Raw genomic sequence first — 27,395 nt, 5'->3', positions numbered from 1 at the left:
ACAGAAATAGGAATTACAAGCATTGCATTTCTCTTCTTTTTTTGGGTCAATTTTTATATATATAAAGCTTAACATAATTTCCATCTTTTGAAAAAGAAGCACATTTACCCAAGATAACATTTTATTCATTTTATGTTTCAGAAACAAAAAAACAAATTGTGCATGATTACATATGAATATTAATCAAGGAATCTCATATTCCTGCTGATCCATGATACCAGAAAATACAAAACAAATACGAAACGATATATATCTCTGTTAAAAAGTCATATCTGCATAATGTAAAGAGTTTCATAAAATGCTCTTCACCTGCAGAAAACCCACACCTCCCCCTGTTAACTTACATTTATAAAGCACTTCATTTATAATGTTACAAGTTTAATAGCGTTCTCCATCATCCCAACACCAGTCAGTAAAAATATACACCCTGCAGCATAAGTTAAGTGTTGTACTCCTAATTTCCACAGGAAACAGACTAGTCCCGTTCCAAGCAGCAATCTAATGCAGCTTCTAGCTTATTTTAAAACGGTTCATTCTGCCTTCTTTCCCTCCCCCTCAGAGATGATGAGGTCTGGAGAAGCCCTCTTGAACCATTCCACCCAGGCGCCGTCGTAGAGGTAAAGATCGGCGTGCCCGAGCCGGTCGGCGGCCAGGAGAACGTGACATGCCGTGACTCCCGAACCGCAGGAAGCCCAGATCGGCTTCTTCGGGTCCACTCCAGCGCTCTGGAAGAGCTTGGTCAGGGCCTCTGTGCTCTTATGCTTTCCATTAGATTCCAGGAACGTTGGGTAAGGCATGTTGATTGCTCCGAGAAAATGCCCAGACTGGATATCTGAGAGGAAATAGATAAATGGGGAGAGTGTCAAAAAATTATTTTGTTTTCAACAAGTAAAGTTCAAGAACAGCAAGAAGCACTTTCAATGAAGTCATGTGGCTCATTAAACTCTTCACATGACAGTGCTTTCTGCTGCAGGAAGCAGGCCGGTAAATGTTTGTGCACTGTCATTGTGAGTAGCAACAACAGTGTGCAGCAACCGGGCGTGGCTGACGAGGGACGCTTCGTCTCCAGGCCAACAAGCTTTTCAGGCTTCATATCAGCTCTCAGCATCGCTGAACTGGGATGACTATGATTTTTAGCCAAGATTGATGGTTTTATTAAAAGTTACAGAAATCGTAACTATTAAGTACAATAGAAAAGGAGTGACAATAAAACTTTGATGGCCTCATATTCACCGAATTTATTTTACGGTTTCATTGCTGGTTCTGAATAGTTTGTTCCTCATCAACTGGAACTTTTACATGATATTTATCAATGGGGGGAATTGGGTGGAAATCAGTACTTGGATAATCCAATCTAAATGTGACTAAACCTTTGCATTTCATCTCTTAAAAATTTAATTAACCTGAAACTTTCATCTTCAAGTCAACGCTTTATCAAAAACAATAAACCATTGACCACAAAATGCTTACAAGTGCGTCTCCAGTAATTACTTTATTTCTGTTTATCGCAACTGATTGTACATGCTTTTTATGGTTTGATTGTTTTATGGAGTGACAACGGATAACTCTTGGCAATTTTAATCAACTCCTTTGCTTTACAACCTCTTCCTGCCAGAAATAAAGTTGAGCTCTTGATCAGTAAAACACAGTCAGTCTGTCTGGCTGTGTTGTGTGGCACTGATCTGATTTCAGGCTTCACTTTCAGCCCATTTCCTGCATAAATTGGTCTCATGTGTAAATCTAGGGTTATTATGCAAGCACATTAAGCATTTATTAATGTTTCTTAACAATGCACTTTTTGGTCCTCCTCACCTTCTTTTGGTTCTGGGTCGGTACCGCGGAACCGGCCGGCAGAGCGGGCGTCCACCACCTGGACCTGCTTGGTCTTGATGTTCTGCAGCACATCTTCATAGCTCTTCACCCAGGTCTGGTTCAGGCTCGCCTGGAAGTCCGTCTTGTCCGGCTTGGTGTAATCGGAGGTCACCGGGTGACCGTCAGCCACCCAGTTCTTGAAGCCTCCGTCCAACACCGACACCGAGCTGTGGCCGAACACCCGGAACGTCCACCACACTCGCGGCGCGGTGAACGAGCCGATGTCGCTGGTGTCGTAGACCACGACGTGGGTGTCGTTCCCGACGCCGAGGTCGCTGACGTACCGGGAGAAGTCGCTGGCGGTCGGCAGCATGTGGTCGTACGGGGAGCTCTTGTCGCTGCATTCGTCTATGTCGAAAAACGAGGCTCCCGGTATGTGTTTCTGCTGAAACTCCTCTCTGGTGTTCCGCTTGCTTTTCGGCAGGTACCAGGACCCGTCCAGAACACGGAGTTTTGGGCCGACGAGCTTGTTTTGGATGGCATCCGCCAGCCACTGAGCGGAGACCACTGCGGGACAGGGAGCAGCCATGACGGGGAAGGAGCGGCAGGAGAGCGGCGAGCAAAACAGCCTGTAGCCCGGAAGAAACGGCTGGTATTTAACCGGTCGCTCGTCCCGCCCCTGATCTCTATCTGTGTTGACTTTTAGTTATTTGGAAATGTGAAATAATTGTTACAACTCAATAGATATTATGTCATGTTGTAATTTTTTTTTCAAAGATGAGAACAATTGGAAAAATAGATATTTTAATGCAATAACAATAATAATAATAACAACATTTTTTTTTGTTGCATAAAATCATTTTAAATTTAAATTCTGTCTTCTATTTCTACAGTACATTACAATGTGCACGATTTTAAATATTTGATCACACAATCCACTAAATAGATTACACTCTGTTGTAAGAAAAGCAATAGTCACTACTAACTTCAGATGTTGCAAGTTGGCTTTTCAGATTATGAATAAACGTTTGTGCAAAGACTAAAATGAGTTCGTCAAACCCATCTGAAATACTGAACTTGCACATAAACTTGACACCATCTGTCAAGCTTTTACTTGACAGATGGTGGTTTTTGTATTTTTCACTGACAATAAAAAAAGTAAAACATCAGCCATCTGTCAAGTGAAAACTGCGAACCAGCAAAGTTTTGGTTCGTTCGAGCTGCACTTACACGTTTTGAGCAGCAGGTGGCAGCACTTGGACGGCCTCAAGCCATTACGTCTTTGGAAAGCTGACTTCAGTTTCATTGACTGCTGCCGCAGCCAAGACCTATGAAGCGTAGACATCTACTTAAATAGGTGAAGAGGCCCAGAAAAGATCAAGAAAAGCATCTCGCAATTCATCTCATCTGAAGAAGTCCAAGAACAGCTGAGAAACAAAGGCACAGTCACAATCGTCTGGAAACGATTGCAGCCATTTCTCGGGCTCTGAGTCTCCAGGCAGCTCCAGTGACAGCCACGATCAACCAATGGAGAAATTAGTTTTATTTTAGAGGAGCCTCCACATATTCTTCGTCTGACAAGTTTAGGTTATGGATGGGTTTACTGGGAATCTGGGATAAACCCGAGAGAAAAATACCCTCAATGATTGAAAGAAGTATCTGCGGCAACTTCTTTCAATTAGAAGTTGCTGATTGAAAGAATAAAAATATATGAAAAATGCATATTTTTGTAACAAAATGCGAACTAGAGAGCGACTGTGACCTATAACCTGAACTTAGCTGGCTTTGGTTCAAAAGGGTGCTTCTGTAAATTGTTTAAGAAATGGGGAAATGACAAAAGATCAAATCTTATCAAGTCACAATGTACCACTGTTTAGTTTGTACACACACACACACACACACACACACACACACACACACACACACACACACACACACACACACGCGCACACACACACACACACACACACACACACACACACACAGATGATGACAGATTTCTTCTTTTGTGGGGGTGCACACATTCTGCAGGTGCACCTGAGCTGTGCCTGCTTACACAACACATTATCTATTTCTCTACCATCTGTCCTCAGTGTATGTAGCACAGTGCTGTCTAAAGACCAACAGCTATCATGGCAGAGTGAGTTACTGAAATAAGGAAGCAGGAGCAGCCACTGAAGGATGAACTCTTTCCTCACCCCTCACTTCTCTAGATAAGTGAAATGCAAATTACGTGGAAAAACTGAGACAGAGCAAAAAAAAAAAAATAATAACACCCAGAAAACAAAACAAAAACACTGCATCCGCCGACCTTGAAATGACAGTACGCTGTGTCTAAGTAGTGAGCTGCGGACTGAGCACCAACACAGAACAACGTTGGCTCAGCAAGAGAAGTTCTGACTCCCAGAGGAGACAAATATGTGCAAGCACGACATTCTCATCAAAGGATTACAATTTCTAAAGAAATTTGAGGCAGTAGTCAATGCAATAATATCATAAAATAAGTAATCAATAGTGCACTTCTCTTCTGCTGTAGTCGCAGTGGCTCTCGGTGTACATACCCATGTTAAAATGTCAGAATGTTTCATGTAAAAATGACACAGTGATAATTAGAAATTATTTCTTAGACCTTTATTCTGTACAATTAAGCAGAAAATCAATTAATAATAACAAAACAAAGAGATTAAAAACTGTCAAATAGTTCACACATTAACCTTTCACTATCTTTTGTGAGTGTAAACACCATTTTGGTGTTGATGGCCTTTTATGGCGTTTAGTAGCAGCCAGACAAGAAACTAGAATTAGATTATGGGTTTTTTGTTGTTGTGAAATTTGTACAGAGGACAAAGAAAACCAGGATTAGAAACTGACCAAATCCTTCTTTTAGTGGTTTGTAATCCCGCAAATGCTCTTTTGAGAGTACGATCATCTGGTGATTCATTGTGACCTCGTATAAATAGAATATAGGAATCATATGAGCAGTTGCTTCTTTACTTCTCTGTTTTCTGTTTTTACTCAGCTGTGCACATTTTTTAACATAAAAGAAGAAGAATAGGTTAAATATGAACTAAGAGAAAACTACCTCAAGTTCTAACATGTTACATTTGTGTTTGCTGCTATCCTTTCTGAGTTTTACATTTCTGTGTTGTAATCTTTTATGTGCATAAAATAAGACTGATTATCTATCCACTATTTATTTCTGCAGTCTGTTCCAACTTAATTGCAGACTGCTAACCCAACAACAACATCAAAAAACGTAAACTTTTCGCACACGATTTCAGTCTGAAAGAGAAAAGCATTATCATTGTGGTAATCTGGTTTACTGTGGCGGACAAAAGTTCTGAAAAGTATAAATTGTCCTTCATGAAGCCAGTGTGTAGATGTCACCGCTTTACTAATTCGAATATGATCAAGAGATGAGATTTGTGCCAACTGCTTTTTTTTTGTTGCTGAAACATAATCAATGAGACATCACTTGACAAAATGTAACGTTTCAATTGTTCTATGACTGTAGTTTTGTGTTTTTATGACGTAAAGCACTTTGAATTGCCTTGTTGTTGAAATGTGCTATACAAATAAAATGTGATTGATTGGTTCAATAATTGGTTGAAAAAGATATTTAAAATATTTAGTTGTTTGGTACTTCTGTGCCCACTTTCAAATAACAACCTGGGCAACCGCCCTAGTGGATAATTTCCACTCCGATAGGTGATGATTTCTTAAGCCTATTAAAATAATTTATTGGTCTGTCCAGCCAGATGTTATACTGAAACAAAGAAATTCATAGGAAATTCTGGGGATTCAAACTCTTTACTGTCATGAAGACACCAGTGTCCTCACAGAACTAAAGTCTGACCCGTCAGCTTTTTGGGGAGGGTCAGTTAAAGGGTTAATCTTATCGGAAGGGAAGTATATGCCTGGAAAGGTTTCAGTATGAAGATATTAGGCTGACATTTACTGGTAATCAGTAAGAGAGATCCCTTTATTTCTGGGAAATAAATGCAAAAGAACATAATCAGCTTTTTTCATCCCCCAGGAAGCCTGCAAAAGATTCGTTTTGGGGAGCCTTTTATGGGGCGTTATCAATGAGTCACCTTTGCAGTAACTCAGTGTATAAATACACAGAGTCGTTGATCTCTACTGCTTTCGTTAAGACATCCCAGTCCCATGATAGTCATTAATGTAAAAAAAATTACTGAATTTCACCACTTTTTATGTCACATGACATTACCCTAACTACACCAAGGTGAGTAAGCTGATCATCTGAAATCTCAAAGAGGAGTGATGAGTATTTATTCAGCCGATTCATGTTCAGGGCCTGGACTGCATCCTGAGATCTGAACAGCGAGGGTCAAATCATCTGAGGGGAAAGACACAAGTAAGTTCTGTCACATTACACAACGTGTAAAATATGGAAATTATACCATTGAAACAAATGATTTGGCTTAATGCATAAAATATCTGATTTTAGAAAAAAAAACATTATTTTAGGTAATAATTGGATTAAAGGACCACATTTTTTCAACCTTTGCTGTAAGTTACTAGCGTATGGTGACTACCTGGGGAATTAAGAAATTATAATTCAAAACATTACTGAGTAAATTCTTCTTAATTTGATCATGCCTCTTTTTCTTTCTAGATTTTTCTAGATCTTTTTTTGTTCAACCCTCAGTTTTTCTGAAGGATTTCGATCTGAGATGATCGAGGGAGATTCATGTGATTTCTTCTGAGCTGCTTCGGTCTTATTTTGTTTTGTATCATATTTAACTTCAATCGTCATTTTTTGGCAAATAAAAGAAAAAAAAAAACAAAGAAAGCAAAACATGAAAGTTTGACCAGAAAGAGGGACTGTGAGAGGTGGAGAGAAGGTTTCTTAATTGGAGTCACAGCTTCTTCATTATGGTAACAAAAAAGAAAAATCCCTTGTTTTTGCAGTCCACTCCGAGTTTTCCTCCCACTGGAGCTGCTGGCCAAGTCTTGGACAAAACGCTTTAGAGAGGTAAGATCGTTTTTATTCTGCAATCACAATAACAAGAGAAAAAGATTTAAAAAAATAAATTAACAGGAAGTTTATCACCTTATCTGTACATCCCAGTTTATAACGACTATGTCATTTTTATGCATTCTGATACATTTTTCTTACCTGGACATTTTTCTGTCCTATTAATGTAATTTTTGTGTGTGTGATAATCCTGACAAGTTTCATTTGAACATGTTTTTATTTTTTGCGGAGTTTCTTTTCTAATATACTCAAACAAGTCAGAGAAACCTTATCTGTTAATGATTCGTGTGGAGAAAAGTTGGGATGTCGTGGCACACAAACAAAAAGAGTGACTGTTTTATTGGTGCGTAAAATTCCTTGTGAATATTCTGTTGGTTTTATTTCACCTTTGCAGTAAATTTCCGTTGTTTGGGAGCGTGCGTCACAAACCCAGCTTTCTTTTAAAGCCTGGGTCCTGCTGGAGTTGGTCAGACCGCAGACAGCCGGCACTGTGTGGATGATTTGAACAAATCAAGATAAATCTAATTTCCGTCGCGTTTCCTTGACGACCAGAACGCTGTAGTTTTAGAAAAGGGGTAACTGCTTTCACGTGTGAGCGGACGGGCCTTGTTACCGGACATTACGGAGGGAGCTGCTCTCTTCAGCAGTGGTGGGGAGCATTCCATTCATGTCCACCAATTTCACACACAAAGACAGCTGTGTTGTACTTTTTTAAGCATTAACAACCTAACCGACTTATTGGCTCCACTAATGTGAGAACGGTTGGACGTCACATGAAGGAAACGTATGTCATACTGTGTGTAATATATCTTCATTGTGTGTGTGTGTGTGTGTGTGTGTGTGTGTGTGTGTGTGTGTGTGTGTGTGTGTGTGTGTGTGTGTGTGTGTGTGTGTGTGTGTGTGTGTGTGTGTGTGTGTGTGTGTGTATGCATGAGAGCTGTCACACACTTCAGAAATAGGAGCAACTTGTAAATAAAAGGTTCCTCTGGGAAACAAGACAAGAAATAAATTCCATTCTCCCAACCTAAAGTTGTAAAACTCTTAAAGAAGAATTTATGGCGTCTAATAATTAGACTTAAGTTGTCTCTGTAGCACTAAAAACAGGCCTAGCAAAGGTCGGTGGAAGCATTTTTCAATAGGAATGACAAAAATGTGCCATTGAGGTGTGATTTAATTTTAGAAAATTAAATATGCTTTGTGAAACATTTATGCAAATCCAGTTACCACAAAATGATCGTCCTATTTTGTTATTTTCACTTAATAATTATGTACTTCCTGTTTTGATCTATGACATCCCTTAAAATACAATGAATAAAATACAACAGCATTAAGTTGTTGATGCTATACACAGGTACAACTTGTACCGGTACAATTTAAAAACATGTAATTTACAAAAATAATTTTGCAAAGCAATCATTTCCCTAAAATGATCAGCAGGTTTTGGAGTGAACTGTGTTGGATTGATTATTTAAAACAATTATATTTTCTCCACTGATAGTGTCGCTTTTTTTCTTTCTGTGTCAAGCCCCCTCAGTTAGAACAGGATGAAGCTTCTCAACTACCCAGTTCCAGAGTTGGACGCTACACTGCAAGAAGTGAGCCGTGTTCTGCAGCTCACGCTAAGCCCAGATCTTTACCTCGAGTTCAAAAGCACCCTGGAACAGCAGAGGAATGCCCTGGAAGAGGCCCAGAGGAAATTAGAGGCCATTGCAGCAGGCCAAGAGAACTGGGTGACTGAGCAGTTCAAGAGGGGTTTGCTTTCTTGTGCTGACCCCCTGCCTACTTCAACGGCCCTCCCGGTTGTTCTTCTTCCATCTAAAGTTAAGGGATGCTCTCAGCTTGGGAGGGCAGCTGCTCTGCTCTGGGCAGCAGCAAAACTGTACAGCGAACCCCTCTTACTGGAGGGCGATGTTCCTATGGAACACACTCAGCAGTCCGAAGTGTTCGCCGCCAGCCGTATTCCTGGCAAGAGCCGAGATGAAATTAAGGTGAGATTAACGCAGTAAATGTCAAAACATTTGACATTCCTGGAAAACATTTTGTGCAATGATGACAATGAATTTGCTTCCCGTTCGCTTACTATACTGTGAAACTGTGTTCATCAGGTCTATCCAGATAGCCTCCATGCCATCATCACCTGTGCCGGTGGAGTATTCCCCGTTGACATACTCTGGCGTTCCAGCACCAGTGGACCAGTTTCGGCACGGTCCTTTACTGACATCTACAAGCAGCTGGCCCAGGTGATAGATCTGCCCAAAGCTGGGAAACAGAAAGATCCTTCTCTCATCTGCAGCCTCTCAGCTCTGGAGCGCAAGTCCTGGGCTTCCCTCAGGGAAGAGATTCTCAAGCAAGGAGGTGATGCGCAAAAATCACTCGAGCTCATGGAGAGCGCCGTCCTTACACTCTGTCTGGAAGATAGTGACGCCCCCTCTGAAATGGCTGACGTCCTCAATGCAGTGAGGCTGGGACGAGGAGGAGACACTCCATGTCTGAGACATTATGACAAGGTATATCTGAACTGGTTTTTAATGATCCGACAGAAAAATATGCATGTATAGTGATTAGGAGGAATAATTAAGGACTTCCGTAGTTTCACTGTGCATAAAACAAATTACGCAAGTCTGCAGAGAATTCCTGTAATCAAATGAAGAACACAAATTAGCTTAATTTATTTTAAATTTAAACAAGCTTATCCGATTTTATAGATAATGAACAATATAACATTCATTTACTGCACAAATGTTTAGAATCTCAAATTTACAATATGGCTGAAGACCTCAGTATTCAAGAACTGAATCCAGGCCTAGTTCACTGAAAATAGTATTCAATCAACCAGTAGGATCATCCAGGGACAAAGCAAAAAACAATGTTACAAGGTGTTTCCTCATGAGGAGCTGGATGCCTTGAAGGAGTCTCTTAATTTAGATTTAGATTCAGTTACAAACAGGGTTTTGTACTTTTATGTTTAAACGTTTTAACATTTTAAGAGATGGCTGAATTTCCAGAAAGAAACCAATGCAATTTTTCATGCTTTCTTTTCTTTTTTTTCTTTTTTTTTCTGCAGGTTCTGAACCTTGTTGTGTTCAAAGACAGCACGGCTGGGATGGTGTTCGAGCACAGCGCTGTGGATGGAATGGTAGCTTCTCTTGTGACTGAACGTGTATACCATCTGTCTGAGACTATTGATTTAAACCTTGCCAATAATGACTTAGAAACCATAACCGAGCCTGAGACAATAAACACTGTTCATTCTGCATGTCCAAAAGCCCTGGTGTTCCCCTTTGAAGGGAACCTCCAACAGAACCCTGTATTGACAACAGACAATCTAGTTCTCACTTTTGATCTACCCTCATATCCTGATGTGTTTTCAACTTTTAGAGGGCAGAGGGGCTTGTATGATGCTTGGGTCAACTTCTCTTTGCAGCTCTCCCTTTGGCAGACTCTTGGGGAATCTGCTGCCAAGCATATGCTTGTCACACCTACACATATGCGGCACTACAAACATGGCCGTTGTGATCCCACCTACTCTCTCACAATGCATTCCCGGAAGTTAGTAAATACCTTGGGATCTCGCATTCGTCCTGATGACACCATCCACTACACTAATGACTTACTGCAGTTGTTCCATTTTGCTTTTATAGAGCACAAGAGCCTTATCAGAAGCACCAAAACTGGCCAAGGTGTTGGTCCACACCTGGCCGCTCTGCGCCGGTCTTTACCGTCTGACAATCCATTAAGGAAATTCCTGGATCCCTTTGGTTGTCCATCTGTATACCTCACAGGTTCTGACATGATGGAAGGTGTAGAGTGTGGAGTAGGGAATGCTTATGCACAAGACCAACTTGCTGTGACTTACCTCGGAAAGAAAGATAAGGTGCGACTTGTGCTGAATGGAAAGGGGACATTTGCTGTTGCTCTGAAGAAGCTTCAAGAAAACTTCAAGAAGAGCTTGAAGTTGTTGATGCTTTTAGCTGTTAGGTATGCCATAACAAGCCAAATGGGGGCACTAGATTGCCTGTTCAAACACCAAAAAACAGAGCAGATGCTTCGGTGCCAAGACAGTGTAGAGAAGGGCAAAGGTGCTATTGACCCTGTATCTGGCATGAGCTCTGACTACATTCTTGTGATTCATGGTGGTGCTGGAGAGGAGACTATGCTGAACAGCAAAGTGACAGAGATGATTGAGTTTGCACTGCATATAGCTTTAACCCTTGGGGCCCAAATTCTTGAACAAGGTGGCAGTAGTCTCGATGCTGTTCAGAGGTCTGTGGAAGCTTTGGAAGACTGCTTTTTGTTTAACGCAGGTAGAGGTTCAGTTTTCAACAAAGACGGCAAAAATGAATTGGAAGCAACCATTGTAGATGGAAGTCGAATGAGATCAGGATCTGTTGCTTGTATGAAAAGTGTGAAAAACCCTATTAAAGCAGCCAGATGTGTAATGGAGAAGAGCTCACATGCACTGATTGTTGGGGAAGGAGCTGAAGAGTTTCTGCTAGGGCTGGAGGACAAAGAGAAGCCAGTTGGGCCAGAGTATTTTTACACTGATATACGTCACAAAGAGTTACTCGCAAAAATCAGTGGTGGAAATGCCTCAAAAAACAACCACCCTCAAACAGTTGGAGCTGTGGCCTTTGATCGTTGGAACACATTGGCAGCTGCTACCTCAACAGGTGGAATGGTGGGAAAATTAAAAGGACGAGTAGGGGATACTGCAGTAGTAGGAGCAGGGATATATGCAGATGACAAGGTAGCAATTACCTGTTCTGGAGACGGAGATGTCTTTTTAAGGAGCAGTGTGGCAGAGAAAATAGCCAGTCTGTACCACAACAAAGGCTATAGCCTTAGACAGGCCTGCAAAGAAGTGATAGCCCAAAATCTGAAAGACGTATGTGCTGGTGTCATTGCAGTGGACAAAAACTGTGAATCTGTCATTGAAACAAATGCTGGTGTGATGTTTGTGGCCTCAATGACTGGCGGCATTTCCAGGGTAGAAGTTCTCAAGCCGATGAAGAACTACATCAATGTGATCTGGGAAACAGAGGAGCTGGTTGCTTACCTGAACCCAAACCCTTGGACTCCTGGGTCAACCATTCTGACAAGAAAAACTCTGAGTGGGGCTAACAGTATCTTTCAGTTGCCCACATCTGATTTTGTAACTATGTTACAAGGTGCAAAAACAGTATCAAACTTGCTATGTGAGCAACTGGGAGTACAACGTTGTGCCTTGATTTTTAATCCAGTCCCTGATAAACCAGCACAAATTAGATTACTGCCACTCTATGGATTAGAACCAAAGTGGCAACCTCATCTTGCGAAAGAAGAGGAGTTCTATAGTTATGATACAGGCTTCTGTAACTCAAAAAGTGGCCCACGCTGGGACGATGAGGCACTGACTCAAGTTCAAGCCAAAATCAGAAATGCTCTGCCTACACCTAATGCACCATTTTGCTTTGACTACTTTGGTGACCCTTCCAGTGATAGCCTGTTTAGCCGTATTGTACGGGGAGAACAGCAACAATGGAGAGTGTGGGAAGACAGTGAGCATGTTGCTTTCCTTACACCATACCCAAATAGACCCGGTCTAACTGTTGTGGTACCACGCAAGCCTCTGTCCAGTGACATTTTCAGTCTAGACGATCCAGACTACATAACTCTCATCTTGGCCACTTATAAAGTTGCTCAACTGCTGCAGGAAGGAATGAAGGCTTCAAGTGTTGCAATGATCTTTGAGGGGTTTGAGATCGACCATGCTCATGTCAAGCTGGTGCCTCTGCTACCTTCACCAGATGGGACCAAAGCTGCCAAGCTACAACCAGAATTCTTCCAAACCTACCCTGGATTTGTGTCATCTTTGGATGGCCGACCAGCTGATGCTGAATCTCTCAAAAACACACACTTGAAAATCACCCAGTGCAGACCTCCTAATTCATGGAAAGATCCTCAACTTCACTCCACTCTGGCCATGAAAAGCCAGTGGTATCGCAACCTCTTCCAAATTCAAAACACTTTGTTCCACAGCACAGTGGAATATTTCCACAATTTCTGCCAGTACTCTTATGCTTTGACCCCTCTCACCACAGACACCATATCTTCACCAATGGGTCTGGGATCCGACTCAGAGCCAGTGTCTGTAAGTCTGCTTGGTCAAGATGTATACCTGGCTGACTCAATGCAGTTTGTTCTTGAATACTTCCTTCGCTTTCAGGAGAACTTACCCGGAACCTACTATATATCTCCAAGCTTTAGAGGGGAAGATCCAGACACCACACACTTGAATCAGTTCTACCATGTAGAGTGTGAATTGGTAGGGGACATGGATAATGCCATTTCCATTGCAGAGGGATACTTGGTTCACCTCACCAAGTCCATGTTGAAAAATCACTCTGACATAATCCAGAACTCTGCTGGAACCTTAGCACACGTGACAGAAATCCTGAGCAAAATGGAAGGAAACACTGCTCTTCCAAGAATCCCCCTGGCTCAAGCCATTTCCATGATGCCCTCTGCAGACTGCTTAGAGTGGGTGCAAGATGGCCAACCTGTCTTTGGTAGGAAGCTAACGCGCAAAGGAGAGCACGTTTTAATAGAGAAATTTGGTGGTGCTGTATGGCTAACTGAGATGGACCACCTGGGAGTTCCCTTCTACCAGGCGTACATGGAGGGCACAGGACGGTCCAAAGCCAAAGCAGCAGACCTTTTGCTGGGGCTGGGTGAGACTGTTGGTCTTGGTGAACGCCATCCCAGCCCTGAGATGGTACGAGAAGCTCTCAGGCACCATGCAGTACCAGAAGAGTCTTACAAATGGTACATTAGCATGCGCAAAGTGAAACCTCTCCTTACCAGTGGGTGGGGCATGGGGACAGAGCGCTATTTGTGTTGGCTCCTTCAGCATAATGACGTTAGAGATCTCCATATCATACCAAGGATGAAAGGAATAAAGTACATGCCCTGATCATACAATTACCGCAGACAATCAGGCCAACAGATGTAATATATTTGTGGTAACTGGTCCAAACTACAGTATACAGTGAAGATTCAAGGGCTTGCAAATACATCAGGGATGCATCATTTGTAACTTAGATCCAAATTTCTATTCTTCAGTTTCCACACATGTTCTGCAGCCTTTTATCCTGATTATTGAAGCTTGCAAATATTTTTAGAACTCAATAATACAGCTTTTAAAATGTGAAGTTTATACTTATGATCTGCTTTCATCACATTATGTTAAGGCAGATAACACAAAACAAAGTAACAGTTTTCAAAATCAAGGACATGAAAAATGTTTGTTTTATTGATGAATGTGTTCAAAAATCATTAGTGTTGTCTGTCATGTAAACCGGTATCATACTCATGTTTTTGTCTTTTCTGCAGCTTGCCTTTTTATGCAAATTATTGTTATTTGAATTATGTATCATTGTAGCAAATATATGTTTGTCAGCAATCTGAATAATTTAGAGATATGTTTTGACATTTTCTGAAAAAAAAGGCAGTACATTTTGTTTTTAATTTGTGTTCTACTCACTTTCACCAGTTTAAAATTTTATTGTTTCACGATGGAATAAAATTCTTGCCTTTGCAACAGCTTTCTGCATATCTGTATTGACTTGCAAAACTGTCAATGTCAATGTCAAATTTATTTATATAGCACTTTAAAACAGGTATAAAACTGCACCAAAGTGCTGCACAGGAACGACAGTAACACAAATAAATAAAAACAGAATATCAAAAATTGCTTCAGTTAAAAGCCAACGAATAAAAATGAGTTTTGAGAAGCGATTTAAAATGATGCAGGCTGCTATTGGATCGCGTAACTGATAGAAATTATGTAAGTCAACAGCCATCACATAATGCTAAGTCATTAAACTTTCATTACATTTTTTTTCTCAGGGGGGATTAACCAAAATTATGACCATTTTGATGTTTGATTCTATTGAAATGTTACCTATGTCTGAGTAAGGTACTGAATACAGAGCACAACTGGAAGAAAGGATCAAAGAGATGGCAAAACACTTGAGAGATGAACACTGAAACATAGTCCTACAAAGTTTTTTTTTTAACCAGGGATGCTGAAAGCAAGTGCACATTCTACTGTTCAGACTTTGTAAAAATATAAATAAATAAATAAATGAAAAATAAATAGAGAAATAAATCATGTATTCTTATGCTTCCATGTCACAAGTGTGCAATATTTTGCTTTGGTCTATTATAGAAAATTCCAATAAAAATACATTAATAATTGTGGTTGTAACACAACAAAACGTAAGACGCATAGCATAGTATAGAATATACAAACTGTACAAAATGTGACATGATATAAAAGCAGAGTTCAGCTGTTAAATAAAATACAATAATTAACTTGCAATATACAAAAAAAAAGAAGAAAATTTGTGGGGATTTCTTCCTGGGCAGTAAAGCACAGCTGCGAGACAATTTTATTTTATTTTATTTTATTTTACATAAAACGAGTCACGTGAACCGGATGTAGTCGTTCTGTACTGACGTACTTCCTGTTGTCACCACCGTATGTGACCCCCAGCTACAAGAGACGCCAGCCTCCTGAAGACACCTTTCTGACTCCTATTTTCTGAAACGTAGGTTGACTTCTGTTTTCTATTTGCTTTATTGTCGTGTCGCTGCTATTTGACGTCATTTCGGCGTCGTACTGAACGCGACGTGTCTTTAAACCGGGCTTGAACTAAGGTCAGCGCCACACGGCTGCTTACCGAGGTAAGCTAATAAGCTAGTGAGGAGGTGTGTGACTTTCTGGTGGAACAGACCAGCCATTTTCTACTCTCCCTAATGCCTCCGGGAGATTTACTCGGCGAATATGAGCGTTTCAGCTTCAGGGGGAGACCCAAACAAAGCTGGGGTAACGAAGGGCAAGAACGGGTTGCGACGAAATGGTTGTCAACGTCCCGGCGTCCATGCACGTTTTGCAACTAGTTAAAGATTAACAAACCCGAAGAGGGAGCATGTGGATCTGCTTGTATGGTGAATTGAGAGCTTCATAACTTTTGATTGATTGAATTTTATTTTATTGTATAAAATTACATTAAAGGCTCACCTTCAATGAAAACAGGTTGATTCGTTAACCTTTGTATATTCAGAGAAGTTGATACATACAGTGTGGCTAATTTGTTTGTTTTGTGAGCTCAGAAGCAAATACAGTACTTTATGAATGTTTATTGAATGCTGTAATGTTTGTCTTCGTGAATACACTTGCATTTCAAGCTATTGTTACACCAACAAATGTATATTTAAAAAAGGGTAGTGTATAATATTAAAGGGAGTAGAAGTAACGAAGCTGAAGTTGGTTTCCAATTCTGGTCTTCGATTCCACCTAATTTTTCACTGTGTTCCACATCTTTGACTGTCGTTCATAAACTACAACACCTAGACTCTTCAAACCTGGACTGGATCATTCTGCTCTAATAGCAGAATACCTAAAGCCATGTTTGAGTTTTGTGAAACTTCAATAAAGGGTGATTTCACCTCTGCAAGAAGGAATCCAGTTATACTATGACAGAGATTAAAAAAAAGGTGGTGAAATCAACTTTTATTGAAGTTTCACAAATCAGAAAACAGATTCACAAGTCACAAACATGGTTTTAGACATTCTGCTATTAGAGCAGAATAATCCAGTCCAGGTTTGAATAGTCTAGGTGTTGCACTTTTTAAATTAGAGTCGATTTAAGATGCAGAACATAGTGAAAAATTAGGTGGAATCGCCCTTCAGCAATTTCCTGAATCGGGAAATGGAATTGGAAACCAACTTCAGCTTCGTGTAGAAGTAGCCTGTTTTGTTGATGCTGGGTTCAAGGTATCTCCTGTATTAATAAACTAGTCAAGCTCATTTTGATGATGCCCCAACTATCGGCAGAAGTTGAAGGATCAGGCATTCTCTTTGAACCGTGAGCTTCAGCTCTTAAGTAGATTTTCAATTGGATTAAAATCCCTGAGTGGGTCACTCCTGCAGGTTTATGTTGTTCTATCTTCAGGACTGCTGTCTAGTTGGAAAAGTTCACACTTGTCTGATCCTTTGATTTATAATAGAAATGTGTCAATTTTCTGCCAGTAAACCAACGCTTTGCCTGGTGAGGAGGTAAGTAAAGCCTGGTAGAGATTGTCCTTCAAAAAATATAAATAATCAAAATGTAAATTATCAAGCTAATTTTAATTTATTATGCGGTTAATTAACTGCGTATTGCGACAGGCAACTTAAAACAGGCTTCAGCTTGTTTTCTTCATTGTAGTTTATTGTTTTCATGCAAAAACTGCACCTGCTGCATTCAGGTCTTGCAAATTCAAAACTTTAAAAGTTTCCTTGATTCTCAAATCACTTTTCTGAGTATGATTGCTTCCTGGTCCTCTCTGGTTCAGGGTGAAATATTATCTTTTTTCCACTTCTGAGCAGCATTTAGACGCTCTCTGATCAGCGTTGCCTCAGCCTGATCGTTGTCCTTTCCACTCAGCGTCTAGGGTCACCACCCTATCCATGCGTGTTCCCTGATGGGCAGCTGGTCCCGCGGTGCTGTGCTGGAGCTGTACAGGGCGCTGCTCCGCGCAGGGCGTCACCTTCAGTACACCGACCGGAACTACTACCGCCGGGCCGTGGCCCGTGAGTTTCGGCGCTGCCAGGCCCTGACCGTACCCGAGGAGAAGGAGGAAGCGCTGAAGAGGGGCCAGTTCTTTCTCAACAGCCGGCTTGGTGGGCTTATGTAGGGTGGGGGGCGGGGAAGGGAACACCCGGTGGTGGGGTCGTCAGGATCTGCATCTCTCAGGTAGCATCAACAAAGAATGCTTGTTTTAATTACCAAAGCTGTTTAGTATTATAACTTCTTGACAATGGAACAATAGCTTCTTCTTCTTCTGCCTTCTTTCTGCTGCTATGATCAGGTTTGTGTGTTTCCGGCAGCAGGATGGCGGGCGTGAACGGAGACCGCAAGGGGAAAAAAGATGACAACGGGATCGGGACCGCTATCGATTTCATGCTTTCCAATGCTAAACTTGTTCTGGGGGTGGGCGGGGCAGCCATGCTTGGCATCGCGACCCTCGCTGTCAAAAGAGTAAGTCTGACAATCCCAGTCTCTCTCACTCTTTTTTTTATTTTTATTTTTTGAACATGTTACCTCTACTCATATAGAGGCGTGACCTGAGACTCTGTCGTGTGTGCAGATGTATGACCGGACCATTAGTGCCCCCACCAGCCCCACCAAGATGCAGCAGACGGGGAAGAGAAGCTGGGAGGAGCCGGCGTGGGTGGGCTCCTCTCCACGAGTTCTCAACCACGACATGAAGTCCACGGTTAGCCGCTCCCTGCAGTCTCTGCCCACGACCTCTTGTTCTTTTGAACCAGGTGAGGCGGATATTCTTCTGACGTCACTGTTCTGTTTTCCGATGTGCGGTGTTTTATTTCCCTGTGCTGCGCAGTATTTGAGTTTACGAAAAAGACAATCAGCCAGGTGTCCCTTTTTCTTTATCTGTCGACAGACGGCTTCCTCGGAGGATTGTTACTCTTTCTTTATAGTGGGTTTGGACCTTCTGTCTTCCCGTAGCTGATCCTGATGTTTTTTTTGGTTCCTGTTAACGAGACCACCTGTAGAATCACCCTAAGTCATTTATTGCTTTTAGATTTAGTGTTGTTCTTTGCCAGGTCTTGATAACGTAAATGTAGTGCTTTGCAAAATCCTTCACATCCCTTTGAACTTTATTCCATTTTGTTCCCAAACATTAAAGTATTTATATTGTATTTTATGTGATAGACCAACATAATGTAGAATGTAGTTGTGAAATTTTCAAGTGTGTGGATTCTCAGTTATTTATTTAAGTTCATTCACTAATTGAAGTCTGGAGGCAGTTGGTTTTACTGTTGTTAAAAACTTCACATTTGTTGAAGGGATTTGATGACGTTTGCAGAGAACAGCTTTGACGTTCCTCTCTCAAAGTTCTGCTGCATTCCTAATAAAAGCGTCTCCGTCGTCTCCTCAGACTGCCTGCGCAGAGCCGTGGGTCGCTCCGCGGTGGGAGGAAGCGGCGCCACCCGCTCCGGCCTGTTGCAGGCCCGCATGCGCCTCTCCCTGCAGGAACGCCTGTGGGACTTCTACCAGACCCGGGTCAACATCCCCGCTGAGGAGCAGGCCACGGCCCGGAGGGCGGCGCTGGACATCTGCGCCGAGCTCCGGGTCTTCCTTCACGCCAAGCTGCCTGACATGCCGCTCAGAGAGATGTACCTCAGCGGCAGTCTCTATGACGACCTGCAGGTGAGCGCCGTCGCTGCTCGACCGGTTCCGCACCGTCGGCTGATTTGGAGAATGTGTTGAAAAAAACACTTCCAGGAAGCGCATTTTAGTTCTTTGCTCTTCTTGTCTTTGTAGTTGTAAAAATAGTATGATTGAATGATTCAAAGAGCTCAAGAAAAAATAAGACAAAAATGTTCAGGTTTTCAAGGTCAAATATTTCCAGAATTAATCTAAAAACTTCTGAGATTTATAGAGGAAATTCTCTCCCTTTTTTCTTTCTACAATGACCTTAATTCACCTTCAACCTTAATATAACCTAAATTATGACAATTACTATTCATTCAAAGAATTATAACAGTATCTAGGACAATGGATATGCCACATTCTCTCAATGTTTAGTTTAAGAATAATCCAAAAGTACTTATTTCTAAAGCACATGCCCAAACAAGTCAGTAGTGGGAAACAAATACAAATTTTCCTCTAATCCAGTAATCTGGGATTTTGAGTTCAAATGTTCCAATCTTGTAGGTGGTGACAGCCGACCACGCCCAGCTGATGGTGCCTCTTGTGTTGGAGAAGAACCTGTGGTCGTCCATCCCCGGGGAGGACACCATCATGAACATCCCGGGGTTCTGGCTCGTCCGCAGGGAGAACCTGGAGTACTTCCCTCGCAGCAGCAGCTACTGGGACCGCTGCATGGTCGGCGGCTACCTCTCCCCCAAATCGGTCCTGGAGGTCTTCGACAAGCTCGTCGCCGGCTCCATCAACTGGCCCGCCATCGGCAGCGTCCTCGACTACATCATCCGCCCCGTGGTTCCCTCGGAGACGCTCACCCTGGAGGTCCAGTACGAGACGGACCGCAGGCTGTACGTGGACTTCCTGCCTCTGCTGGTGATGGAGGACGGGACGTCGCTAATCGCCAAGCCGCACCGGCTCGCCGCCGAGCGCCACGAGAACCTGTGGCGGCAGAGCTTCCGCGTGGCGGAGACGGCGCGCCTCCGGGCGCTGGACCAGGAGGACGGCGGCTGCCGGTACGCCTGCCTCAAGGCGGCAAAGGCGGCGTGCAAGCTCAACCCCGCCCTCCACCTCCTCAACTCCAGCCAGCTCACAAACGCCATCCTGCTGCTGAGCGAGAAGGAAGGCGACTGGACGCGGGAGGCGCTGGCCGACCGCTTTCTGCAGCTGCTGCGCGCGCTGGTGGGACACCTAGAGGCCGGGAGGCTGCCGTGCGCCCTCCACCCCAAAGTTAACTTGTTCTGTGAGCTGACGGAACAGGAAGTGGACGAGCTGGGGTACACGCTCTATTGCGCTTTATCAGATCCAGAGCAGCTGCTGAGAACTGCTGCAGGGCCGTAAAACAAATCCAACAAGATTAGATGCCAACCTCAGTTTTGTTTGTTTTTTATTTATGGGGGTCAAATATACTTCAGTGGTGATGAAGCTCCAGAAGAAAAGAACCTGCATGGGGAAAGAAAATCACCTCTTTTTGTTCTTGTTACCTCTAAAAAATGTCAGTGAGTAACTACGACACAGTGTTAGTTTCCTCAAAGCCATTGTATTAATGAAGTTTAGCCTGTTGTGCTCTGTTAAACTCAGAGGTCTTCACCTTCCTGTCGTTTAGAAAGAGGAAAGCAACAAATTCAGCTTCATTTGGACTCCTTGCACCTCCATTTGCAGTTACCATGGCACCAATCTGTTTTTAATCCCGTTTCAAAGGACTGAATGTAATGTTAAGTGTTTTGTATGGAAAGCCATTGTGTAATAAAATCCTGATCAGCCTCTTAAAAATGAAACCATGCAAGAATCAAATTTCTGCTTATTTAAATCTCAGTAATACAGTGGCTGATTCAAATATTTCAGTACCTTGCAAAAGTATTCACACCACTTGAATTTTTATTTCACATTTTGTCAGCTTACAACCATAAACTTTAATTTCTTTTAGTCAAATTTGTTTTGGACCCAAACGAAGTGGTTCATGATTTGAAAAGTGTGGCGTGCATTTGTTTTCAGCCCAATTTACTCTAAAATCTTCAAATAAAATCCAGTGCATGAGTAAAATAGACTCAGATCTGTGTGTAATTTAGTCTACTGAAAGCAGTATGAATTTATTTTTTTAATGGTATCAGAACAAAGATGGTTGAACTCATTTATGCCAAACTGTATTCGCTTGTGACAAAATGTGGAAAAAGGTTCAATTGTTGGGACTTTTGCGCAGCGCTGTGCAAAAGCAATGTTTCGAACGTCGCGGTCCCAGCGCGATGTAGAGGGTGGTAGAAGTTTCGTCGCGATTCCAACAGGACGACCGTATCAGGCGAGCAGGAAATACCCAATTTGTTGCCAGTGAGGAGAAAACTAAAAGCTGCTCTTTGTTGGAAAATAAAGAAATGTTATTTTCTAATTGCTTGGATGTGGACACAAATGACCAGAAAATATTGTAACCCTGTCTGGTTCATTCAGATGGAGAACCTGCATTCCCCAGATGGAGAATAAATCTATGTAGCAAATATGAGAACCCATAAAAAAAAACTACCAGACAGGCTGCAGAAGGTCCTCCAGTTTCAGTTTGAGCACTTTGTTCATTCTAATGCCTGTAAGTGTGTGTAAATGCAGATTAACGTAAAGGATCCAGGCAGTGTTGTGTTAAGCAGCCAGACATTAGATTGGATTAAGGTGCAGGTCTGTGTCGCTAAGGCTAAAAGGACCAGGAGGGATCCATTATTAACCTGTAGTCTGTAAGCTGCTTCTGCCGGTCTGATCTTTGTGTTGAACAATAGTTTCCAGGTGCTAATCTTAGGTCAGGATCTCAACGCAGGCCTGCAGGTACCGAGTCTCGCTGAAGTGCTTATGCCTCTTGAACTCTACGGTTTGTTGATTTAACGCTGCAGGGTCTGAAGTGGAGCCCAACAAATATGGCTGTCACGCTTTTTTTTTTTTTTTTTTTTTTTTTTTTTACCATGTTCTGGCAAAATGTTCAAAATGTTTCCGTTTTCAGCATTTGAACAGACATTTGAACTTGGGTCGCATGTTTTTTTTTTTTTTTTGCATCGTGACAAACGGAAGACGGACCTTTTGAATTCCCGTAGTCATAATCACAGCTTGTGATCTTTATGTCTTTATTTGGTTAGAATAAAAAAAAGTTAATGTCAGAACCATCTTTAGTATCTTAATTGGACCGACTTGTGACACTTTTGTCATGAGTTTTAAGAAGGTTCAATAGTTCAAAAGGTTTGAGTTGAATTATTTTCAGTGAGTTCTGTTCTTATGTCGCAAATGAAAGCTGAAAGTCAATTTTAACCCAATTTTCTCAGAAACGTTTCTGCTTTTTAATGCCTTAGTAAACTTACCTTTCAATACCCAATCATGCTCTATGCCACACTTCTACATACTGCATAGAATCCCTGATACACAAATTGGAGAATAACTACATATTTGTTTTCTACTACTACAGCATTCCACTGTCGCTCCGGCAGCTGGAAGGTGAACCTCCAACCTGATCTCAGGTCAGTGCAGCTTCTCACCGGTTCTCTTCCAGATTTCAACTCCTCTGTTCCCACAGCATGCTGCTGCCACCACCGATAAGAGATGGGGTTGACGTGCAGCGCAGTATTAGTTTCACTTTAATCCCGTTTTGCAAGGCAGCTTTCCTTCTGTTTTTTTAGCCAAAGATTTGTGTTCACTTGCTCAGAAATCGGTGATTAGCTCTCGGGTGAATCCAGAACATTTAAAAAAATATAAGTAAAAGTTTATTCCAAATTGAAGTGTGGACGAGCAGGAACAGCTGCCAGACTCAAGTAGAGAGTTAGTCGCATCTAGAGTCGTTTTGTTTTCACTCTTAGCCTTAGGATAAAGTTGAAACATCACCTCATCCCCACACATGTAATCTTGTCCATATCGTGTACATTGATCGATTTATTTAATCATGACAAAAGAAACCAAGTGAAAGTGAATATTTTTGTATTTATCAAACATTTATAACCCAAAAAAAAGAAGAGCTGAATATTTATTTTCACTGATGCAGAACAACATAGAAAGATACATATCTGTGCATCATTAAGTGCTTTGGTCAGAGTGTAGAGTTTTCTGTGCATTTGATGAGTCTTCCTTTGCATATTAATTTATGCTGTACATTACTACTGTGCTAAAGTGAGGAGTCTCCATGCCACATCCGAAAATAAAACCCAAAACTGGTCGCTACTTCCGAGTGGAGGGTAGCCATATGCTGTGATGCATGTAACCCAAAACCCATGAGTTCTTTTTAAACATTGGAGCACTTTGTATACTTCAATAAATGTTGAAATGATCGGAGACGGTCTCTGTGTTTTTATAAGGACGTGATTTGAAGTCAGTGTAATGAAAGCATTCAAGATTTTTATTCAGCTTTGAAAAGCTCACATTGGATAGAATTTTAATTTAATTACAAGACAAAAAAAAAATTGGTTTTAAGCAGAGGAAATAAAATCCATGGTTTGGAAACATACCAGGACGCGTAGATTTAAATTTTAACATAATGCAGCTTCATATAAGTGCAACAAATAAGTACCCAAACAGAGGCATCGATGCACGTCAACATGCTGAACTTTCTAGCAATTAAGGCTGAATCTTTGGAAATGGTGAACTGTAGCATTTCTTGCTGTGGTTTTTAATTTGCGCTCAGCAGCTGGTTATTTTTCTTGAAAGTCTAATTAGAAGTTGAAAAGAAATTTTAGCAGCGTCCTACTTGGCAGGTGCAAACCCGACTCTGTCCTTATTCCTGTCGAACACGGTGTAGTACTTCCCAATGAATACGTCTCCCAGGATCCAAAGCGGGCCGGCCGGCGGCGGGATGTCCATACCCATGAACCCAGACAGACAGATGGACACTCCCATCTGAGACTCCTGCAACAAAGAGGAAGGAGGGAAAAAAAGACAAGGCTATTGTATAACAGTAAAGCTCCTCCTTGCAGAACAAATGGGATAACTTTTGACTTTACTATACATTATTTCTAATAATCGGGCCACTTTACATTGAAGTGTAATTATTGTGATTCTCTGCATTTTTAAATACATTAATCTAATTCCTTTCTACACAGTATGCAATTACAATCCCCGAATAAGGTAATCTACCCTTAATGGTTGGAATTGCTATTACATTTGTTTATTTTGCAGTAGACAAGCAGTGGATAAGGGTTTTTGTCGATCTGATGCCCCTTTGAAAAGTACTCAAAAATACATTTTGGTAGCCGCTCTTTCAGTGCGTTAGTCGTTCAGTCCAAGTTTGAGTGGCTCATTTGTTGTTTTTCCTCGCGTTGAATGTTTGAAAATACTGCTTTTTGTGTTTTCACGAACAAAATAAAGGCGTCAAAAACCTGTGCACTAAAGAATCTCCTTCAATGTGAAATTATCCAGGACAGGTTCAATCAGGCAAAGAGAAAGTCGACCAAATTGGCCTCTATTTTAGTGCAATTTCTGCATAATTAGCAGCTAATAGCCAAACGTAGCGCCCCCTATAGCGCTTACAGAACAACTTTCTTTTCTCCTGTGTAAACAATCTTGCCAGATAAAACACCTTGAGGCCAACGTTGTTACAAACTAAAACGACAGAAACCACTTTCTTTCCCTTACTTCAAAAAGTCTCAAATTCTGCCTGATTTGCAAAAATGCTAAACTTATTTCACTCCATTAATTCAGTTAGATAGCAGCTAGAAAGAGATTTGAAAGCCAGACTGATGTACTTGTTTGCAAGATCACAGCTAGGAAAAACGACATGAAGTCACTCCTGAGGAATTCCTTCAGGAACAAGCGAATGAAATACCTCCTCTAAATAGATACCTGCATGACATAATCCTCCCCGGTCAAGTTGAACACCTTCCCTCCGATGTCGAATGAGACGACAGGAAGCGTCGGGATCTTCTTACAGTCAATCATGTACTAGAGAGGAAAACGTGCACGCTGAAGTCGACGCAACGAAAGACGCGAGACTTTTAAGATGTGCGACTTTCACCTCTCCCATCAGCAGAGGCAGAGCGCCGATGGCTTTGTTCAGCGCTCTGACTTCTGCGGCTGGACCCACGATTAGAGACGTTCCTGTGTCGACAATTGCCTGGCAACTGTCTTTGCAGAGTGTCAGCTGGTTGCCCACGTCAACTCTGGAAGGTTAGAAGAGCCACAGATTAAAAGTTATACGTGTGAATTACTGTTAAAAAAAACCCCCCAACAATAAATGTCACTTTCGTACAATCAAACAGATTAGAATATTAACGTGTTGAAACTTCCTCTAATTTATCCCAGTTCCTCAAAGCAGCAGAGCCTGACCTGTTCATGTCGATCTGCCAGTAGGCCTTTCTCGTCACGTTGACGTAGTGTAGGTCTCCAGTGTAGTACTGCGGGTCGGTCCCACCCAGCATCAGCTCTCCTCCCACTGCTGCTTTCGGGTTCCTGAGAGTCGAAATCCGTTTCAACAGAAGCATTTTCTCAACGCAAACGGTTTTTCCAACAGATTGGCCAACAAACGTAAACCAAAATCTTGCAGTTGTTTCTTCCTCGTCGCAGTGGAAGCAAATCCCAAAAACATCATTCACAAAACGTATTTGTCTTAAAACCCACCTGCTGATGTAGACGGAGAAAATGTTCTGCGGCAGCAGCTTGGCCGCCATGGCCGTGTCGAACACCGGTGTGACTTTAGCCACCGATATGGAGGGATACGCCATGCCCAAGACGCCATCGAACCGCGCCACGGCGAAGGTGATGCCAGGCTGCTTCACCGCTTCTCCAAACTGCTGACCGAGCACAGATAAACCCGCAACCTGCAAGCGGCAGGATTCGATTCAAAATGACAGAGTGATCACTGAACGTCGCCTTAAAGTCCGAGCGATTTGTTTTCTGAACTCACCGAGACGGTGTCCTCACTGATGAAGCCGGACAAGCTGCCTCTGCCGTACCGGATGGAAAACTCCGTTCCGTTCTTCACGTACGTGCTCGACTTCTGGGAGTTGTAACGACGATGAACCCCTGGACGGAAAAGAAAAGATGGCTTATTATAATGCAAGTTACAAAAAGCCGTTGCTACCACTAAAACCACTCACAGCAGGCCAGATCGAAGAAAGCGCAGTGGATAGACGGGACCCAGAGGTTGGAGGAGCCGGTGTCAAACAGGACGGAGAAGTTCTGCGGTGGGGTGCCGATGCTGATGACGCCATAGTACTGGGCCTAAAAAATTAATAAGTAAATAAAATAACTGGCTGGGAAACGGCTAAAACACGCCGAAGCTGGCTCTTGAGAAATCATGTTGGGACACCCCCGTTCTGTCACAATAAAAACACATTGGAGTTTGAGGTTTGAAACGAGGGAAATTGTGACACAGATCAGGAGGAGTGAATACTTTTTTTTTTTTCAGCATGTAGCTGTGACCTGGACAGCCTGAAACTCTAAAGGAAGGAACATTTGGTGACAATAAATGCTTCCTGCTTCATTGCAAGTCCTGTTTGGGTTCATGTAAAGTGAGCTCAAAGAGTAAACTCGTCCTAAAGCTGGTATTAGGAGTTTTACAGTCAAACATTCGCTTCCATATATGCATTTCTAGCCAAAGAGCGATCTTTATTTTTTAACAGAAAATGTGGCCAAAGGCATTCGTGTCAAACTAATGATAGCCTGAGTCAATATTAGCACTGTCAAAAAAAATATGTGATGAAACACGACGTTCGACTTGGCCGCCATTTCCGCCTGAACCGAGGCGCTCTGCAGGTGCACTTACATCCATGAAGTTGGTCAGCCTCTCCACGGGCAGCTTGGGGGACGGAGAGCTGTCCGGAGACCCGACGCTCTTGGCCAGAGCCCGCAGTTCCTCCACAGTCCTCCCATTGTCGCTCATGAGGCGGCGGACACTTCTGGTTTTATACAGAGGGACTCTGGAACGACATGTTTATTGGATTAAGACGCGGCGACGCGTGAGCATCACGGGGGTAAAAAAAAAAAAAAAAAAACGCTTCCGCTGCTTGTCGTAAGCAAACTTTAAAACACATCCACTGTTTTCATTTGTTTCTTTTTTCTTTCTTTTTTTAAATAAACTAATCCACTAATGTCGCTGGCTGCAGAGGAATCGAACCCGCGTTCAGTGACGCACGCGCATTCCTGGACCTGATGAGTTGCTAGCTAAACAAGTGAGAAATGTTGTTTACCTTACGACGGCGGCGCATTGAGCGACGAGCAGCGCCAAGACAACACAAAGCATCCCGAGTCGTCTCATGTCTGAGCTCCTTACGAGAGAATGAACCCACTTCCCACTTCAGAGGCAAACGGGTCACAGCCCACTTTTCAAACTGACGCACCAAGCTAAAAGATCCTTCGGAAATGTCCGGACTCTCTCG

General features: G+C 42.3%; 5 protein-coding genes across 10 annotated transcripts; 3 read left to right on the top strand and 2 right to left on the bottom strand.

Annotated features, from left to right (window-relative positions):
* Window positions 1-103: 103 nt before the first annotated feature.
* LOC129363608 (3-mercaptopyruvate sulfurtransferase-like) lies at window positions 104-2,581 on the bottom strand. Its single transcript, XM_055035806.1, has 2 exons — window positions 1,813-2,581; window positions 104-832 (listed from the first exon to the last, which is right to left on the bottom strand). Exons 1-2 carry the CDS (start codon window positions 2,399-2,401, stop codon window positions 531-533), a joined length of 891 nt encoding a protein of 296 aa, XP_054891781.1. The 5' UTR covers window positions 2,402-2,581; the 3' UTR covers window positions 104-530.
* A 3,561-nt stretch (window positions 2,582-6,142) lies between these two features.
* si:ch211-256m1.8 (uncharacterized) lies at window positions 6,143-14,380 on the top strand. 3 transcript variants are annotated; one of them, XM_055036288.1, is made up of 5 exons: window positions 6,143-6,190; window positions 6,748-6,811; window positions 8,340-8,802; window positions 8,920-9,321; window positions 9,879-14,380. In XM_055036288.1, the coding sequence occupies exons 3-5, from the start codon at window positions 8,359-8,361 to the stop codon at window positions 13,764-13,766; spliced, it is 4,734 nt and encodes a 1,577-aa protein (XP_054892263.1). In that variant the 5' UTR covers window positions 6,143-6,190; window positions 6,748-6,811; window positions 8,340-8,358; the 3' UTR covers window positions 13,767-14,380. The 3 variants fall into 3 exon arrangements, with proteins under 3 accessions (XP_054892263.1, XP_054892265.1, XP_054892264.1); XM_055036290.1 differs by lacking the exons at window positions 6,143-6,190; window positions 6,748-6,811 and adding an exon at window positions 7,394-7,463; XM_055036289.1 differs by lacking the exons at window positions 6,143-6,190; window positions 6,748-6,811 and adding an exon at window positions 7,424-7,598.
* A 943-nt stretch (window positions 14,381-15,323) lies between these two features.
* On the top strand, window positions 15,324-17,790 carry LOC129363527 (MIEF1 upstream open reading frame protein-like). 2 transcript variants are annotated; one of them, XM_055035655.1, is made up of 3 exons: window positions 15,324-15,405; window positions 17,287-17,595; window positions 17,711-17,790. In XM_055035655.1, exon 2 carries the CDS (start codon window positions 17,324-17,326, stop codon window positions 17,534-17,536), a length of 213 nt encoding a protein of 70 aa, XP_054891630.1. In that variant the 5' UTR covers window positions 15,324-15,405; window positions 17,287-17,323; the 3' UTR covers window positions 17,537-17,595; window positions 17,711-17,790. The 2 variants fall into 2 exon arrangements, with proteins under 2 accessions (XP_054891630.1, XP_054891631.1); XM_055035656.1 differs by lacking the exon at window positions 15,324-15,405 and adding an exon at window positions 15,452-15,541.
* Window positions 17,520-21,592, top strand: mief1 (mitochondrial elongation factor 1). 3 transcript variants are annotated; one of them, XM_055035651.1, is made up of 5 exons: window positions 17,520-17,595; window positions 17,711-17,880; window positions 17,990-18,170; window positions 18,803-19,074; window positions 19,582-21,592. In XM_055035651.1, the coding sequence occupies exons 2-5, from the start codon at window positions 17,734-17,736 to the stop codon at window positions 20,407-20,409; spliced, it is 1,428 nt and encodes a 475-aa protein (XP_054891626.1). In that variant the 5' UTR covers window positions 17,520-17,595; window positions 17,711-17,733; the 3' UTR covers window positions 20,410-21,592. The 3 variants fall into 3 exon arrangements, with proteins under 3 accessions (XP_054891626.1, XP_054891627.1, XP_054891628.1); XM_055035652.1 differs by having other exon boundaries at window positions 17,526-17,595; window positions 17,733-17,880; XM_055035653.1 differs by having other exon boundaries at window positions 17,559-17,595; window positions 17,730-17,880.
* A 1,809-nt stretch (window positions 21,593-23,401) lies between these two features.
* Window positions 23,402-27,395, bottom strand: napsa (napsin A aspartic peptidase). The gene is made up of 9 exons (XM_055035654.1): window positions 27,207-27,395; window positions 26,783-26,936; window positions 26,115-26,238; window positions 25,922-26,040; window positions 25,636-25,835; window positions 25,345-25,467; window positions 25,034-25,178; window positions 24,862-24,960; window positions 23,402-23,928 (listed from the first exon to the last, which is right to left on the bottom strand). The coding sequence occupies exons 1-9, from the start codon at window positions 27,272-27,274 to the stop codon at window positions 23,767-23,769; spliced, it is 1,194 nt and encodes a 397-aa protein (XP_054891629.1). The 5' UTR covers window positions 27,275-27,395; the 3' UTR covers window positions 23,402-23,766.

This window comes from Poeciliopsis prolifica, unplaced genomic scaffold (assembly GCF_027474105.1).
Source record: "Poeciliopsis prolifica strain line A6 unplaced genomic scaffold, Auburn_PproV2 SCAFFOLD010, whole genome shotgun sequence".
NCBI lineage: Eukaryota > Metazoa > Chordata > Actinopteri > Cyprinodontiformes > Poeciliidae > Poeciliopsis > Poeciliopsis prolifica.
The sequence above is the reverse complement of the archived record's forward strand: the minus strand, read 5'-3'. Positions and strand labels throughout refer to the sequence as shown.

Excerpts from the sequence above, each read along its gene's own strand:
- LOC129363608 (XM_055035806.1), bottom strand. The coding sequence starts at position 2,401 with ATGGCTGCTCCCTGTCCCGCAGTGGTCTCCGCTCAGTGGCTGGCGGAT. Across the intron at positions 833-1,812 it reads CGACCCAGAACCAAAAGAAG|ATATCCAGTCTGGGCATTTT; the intron begins GTGAGGAGGACC and ends ATTTCCTCTCAG.
- mief1 (XM_055035651.1), top strand. The coding sequence starts at position 17,734 with ATGGCGGGCGTGAACGGAGACCGCAAGGGGAAAAAAGATGACAACGGG. Across the intron at positions 18,171-18,802 it reads CTCTTGTTCTTTTGAACCAG|ACTGCCTGCGCAGAGCCGTG; the intron begins GTGAGGCGGATA and ends TCGTCTCCTCAG. Across the intron at positions 19,075-19,581 it reads GTCTCTATGACGACCTGCAG|GTGGTGACAGCCGACCACGC; the intron begins GTGAGCGCCGTC and ends CCAATCTTGTAG.
- si:ch211-256m1.8 (XM_055036288.1), top strand. The coding sequence starts at position 8,359 with ATGAAGCTTCTCAACTACCCAGTTCCAGAGTTGGACGCTACACTGCAA. Across the intron at positions 8,803-8,919 it reads AGAGCCGAGATGAAATTAAG|GTCTATCCAGATAGCCTCCA; the intron begins GTGAGATTAACG and ends TGTGTTCATCAG. Across the intron at positions 9,322-9,878 it reads GTCTGAGACATTATGACAAG|GTTCTGAACCTTGTTGTGTT; the intron begins GTATATCTGAAC and ends TTTTTTCTGCAG.
- napsa (XM_055035654.1), bottom strand. The coding sequence starts at position 27,274 with ATGAGACGACTCGGGATGCTTTGTGTTGTCTTGGCGCTGCTCGTCGCT. Across the intron at positions 26,041-26,114 it reads TTTCTTCGATCTGGCCTGCT|GGGTTCATCGTCGTTACAAC; the intron begins GTGAGTGGTTTT and ends TTTTCCGTCCAG. Across the intron at positions 25,836-25,921 it reads TCAGTGAGGACACCGTCTCG|GTTGCGGGTTTATCTGTGCT; the intron begins GTGAGTTCAGAA and ends TGCCGCTTGCAG.
- LOC129363527 (XM_055035655.1), top strand. The coding sequence starts at position 17,324 with ATGGGCAGCTGGTCCCGCGGTGCTGTGCTGGAGCTGTACAGGGCGCTG.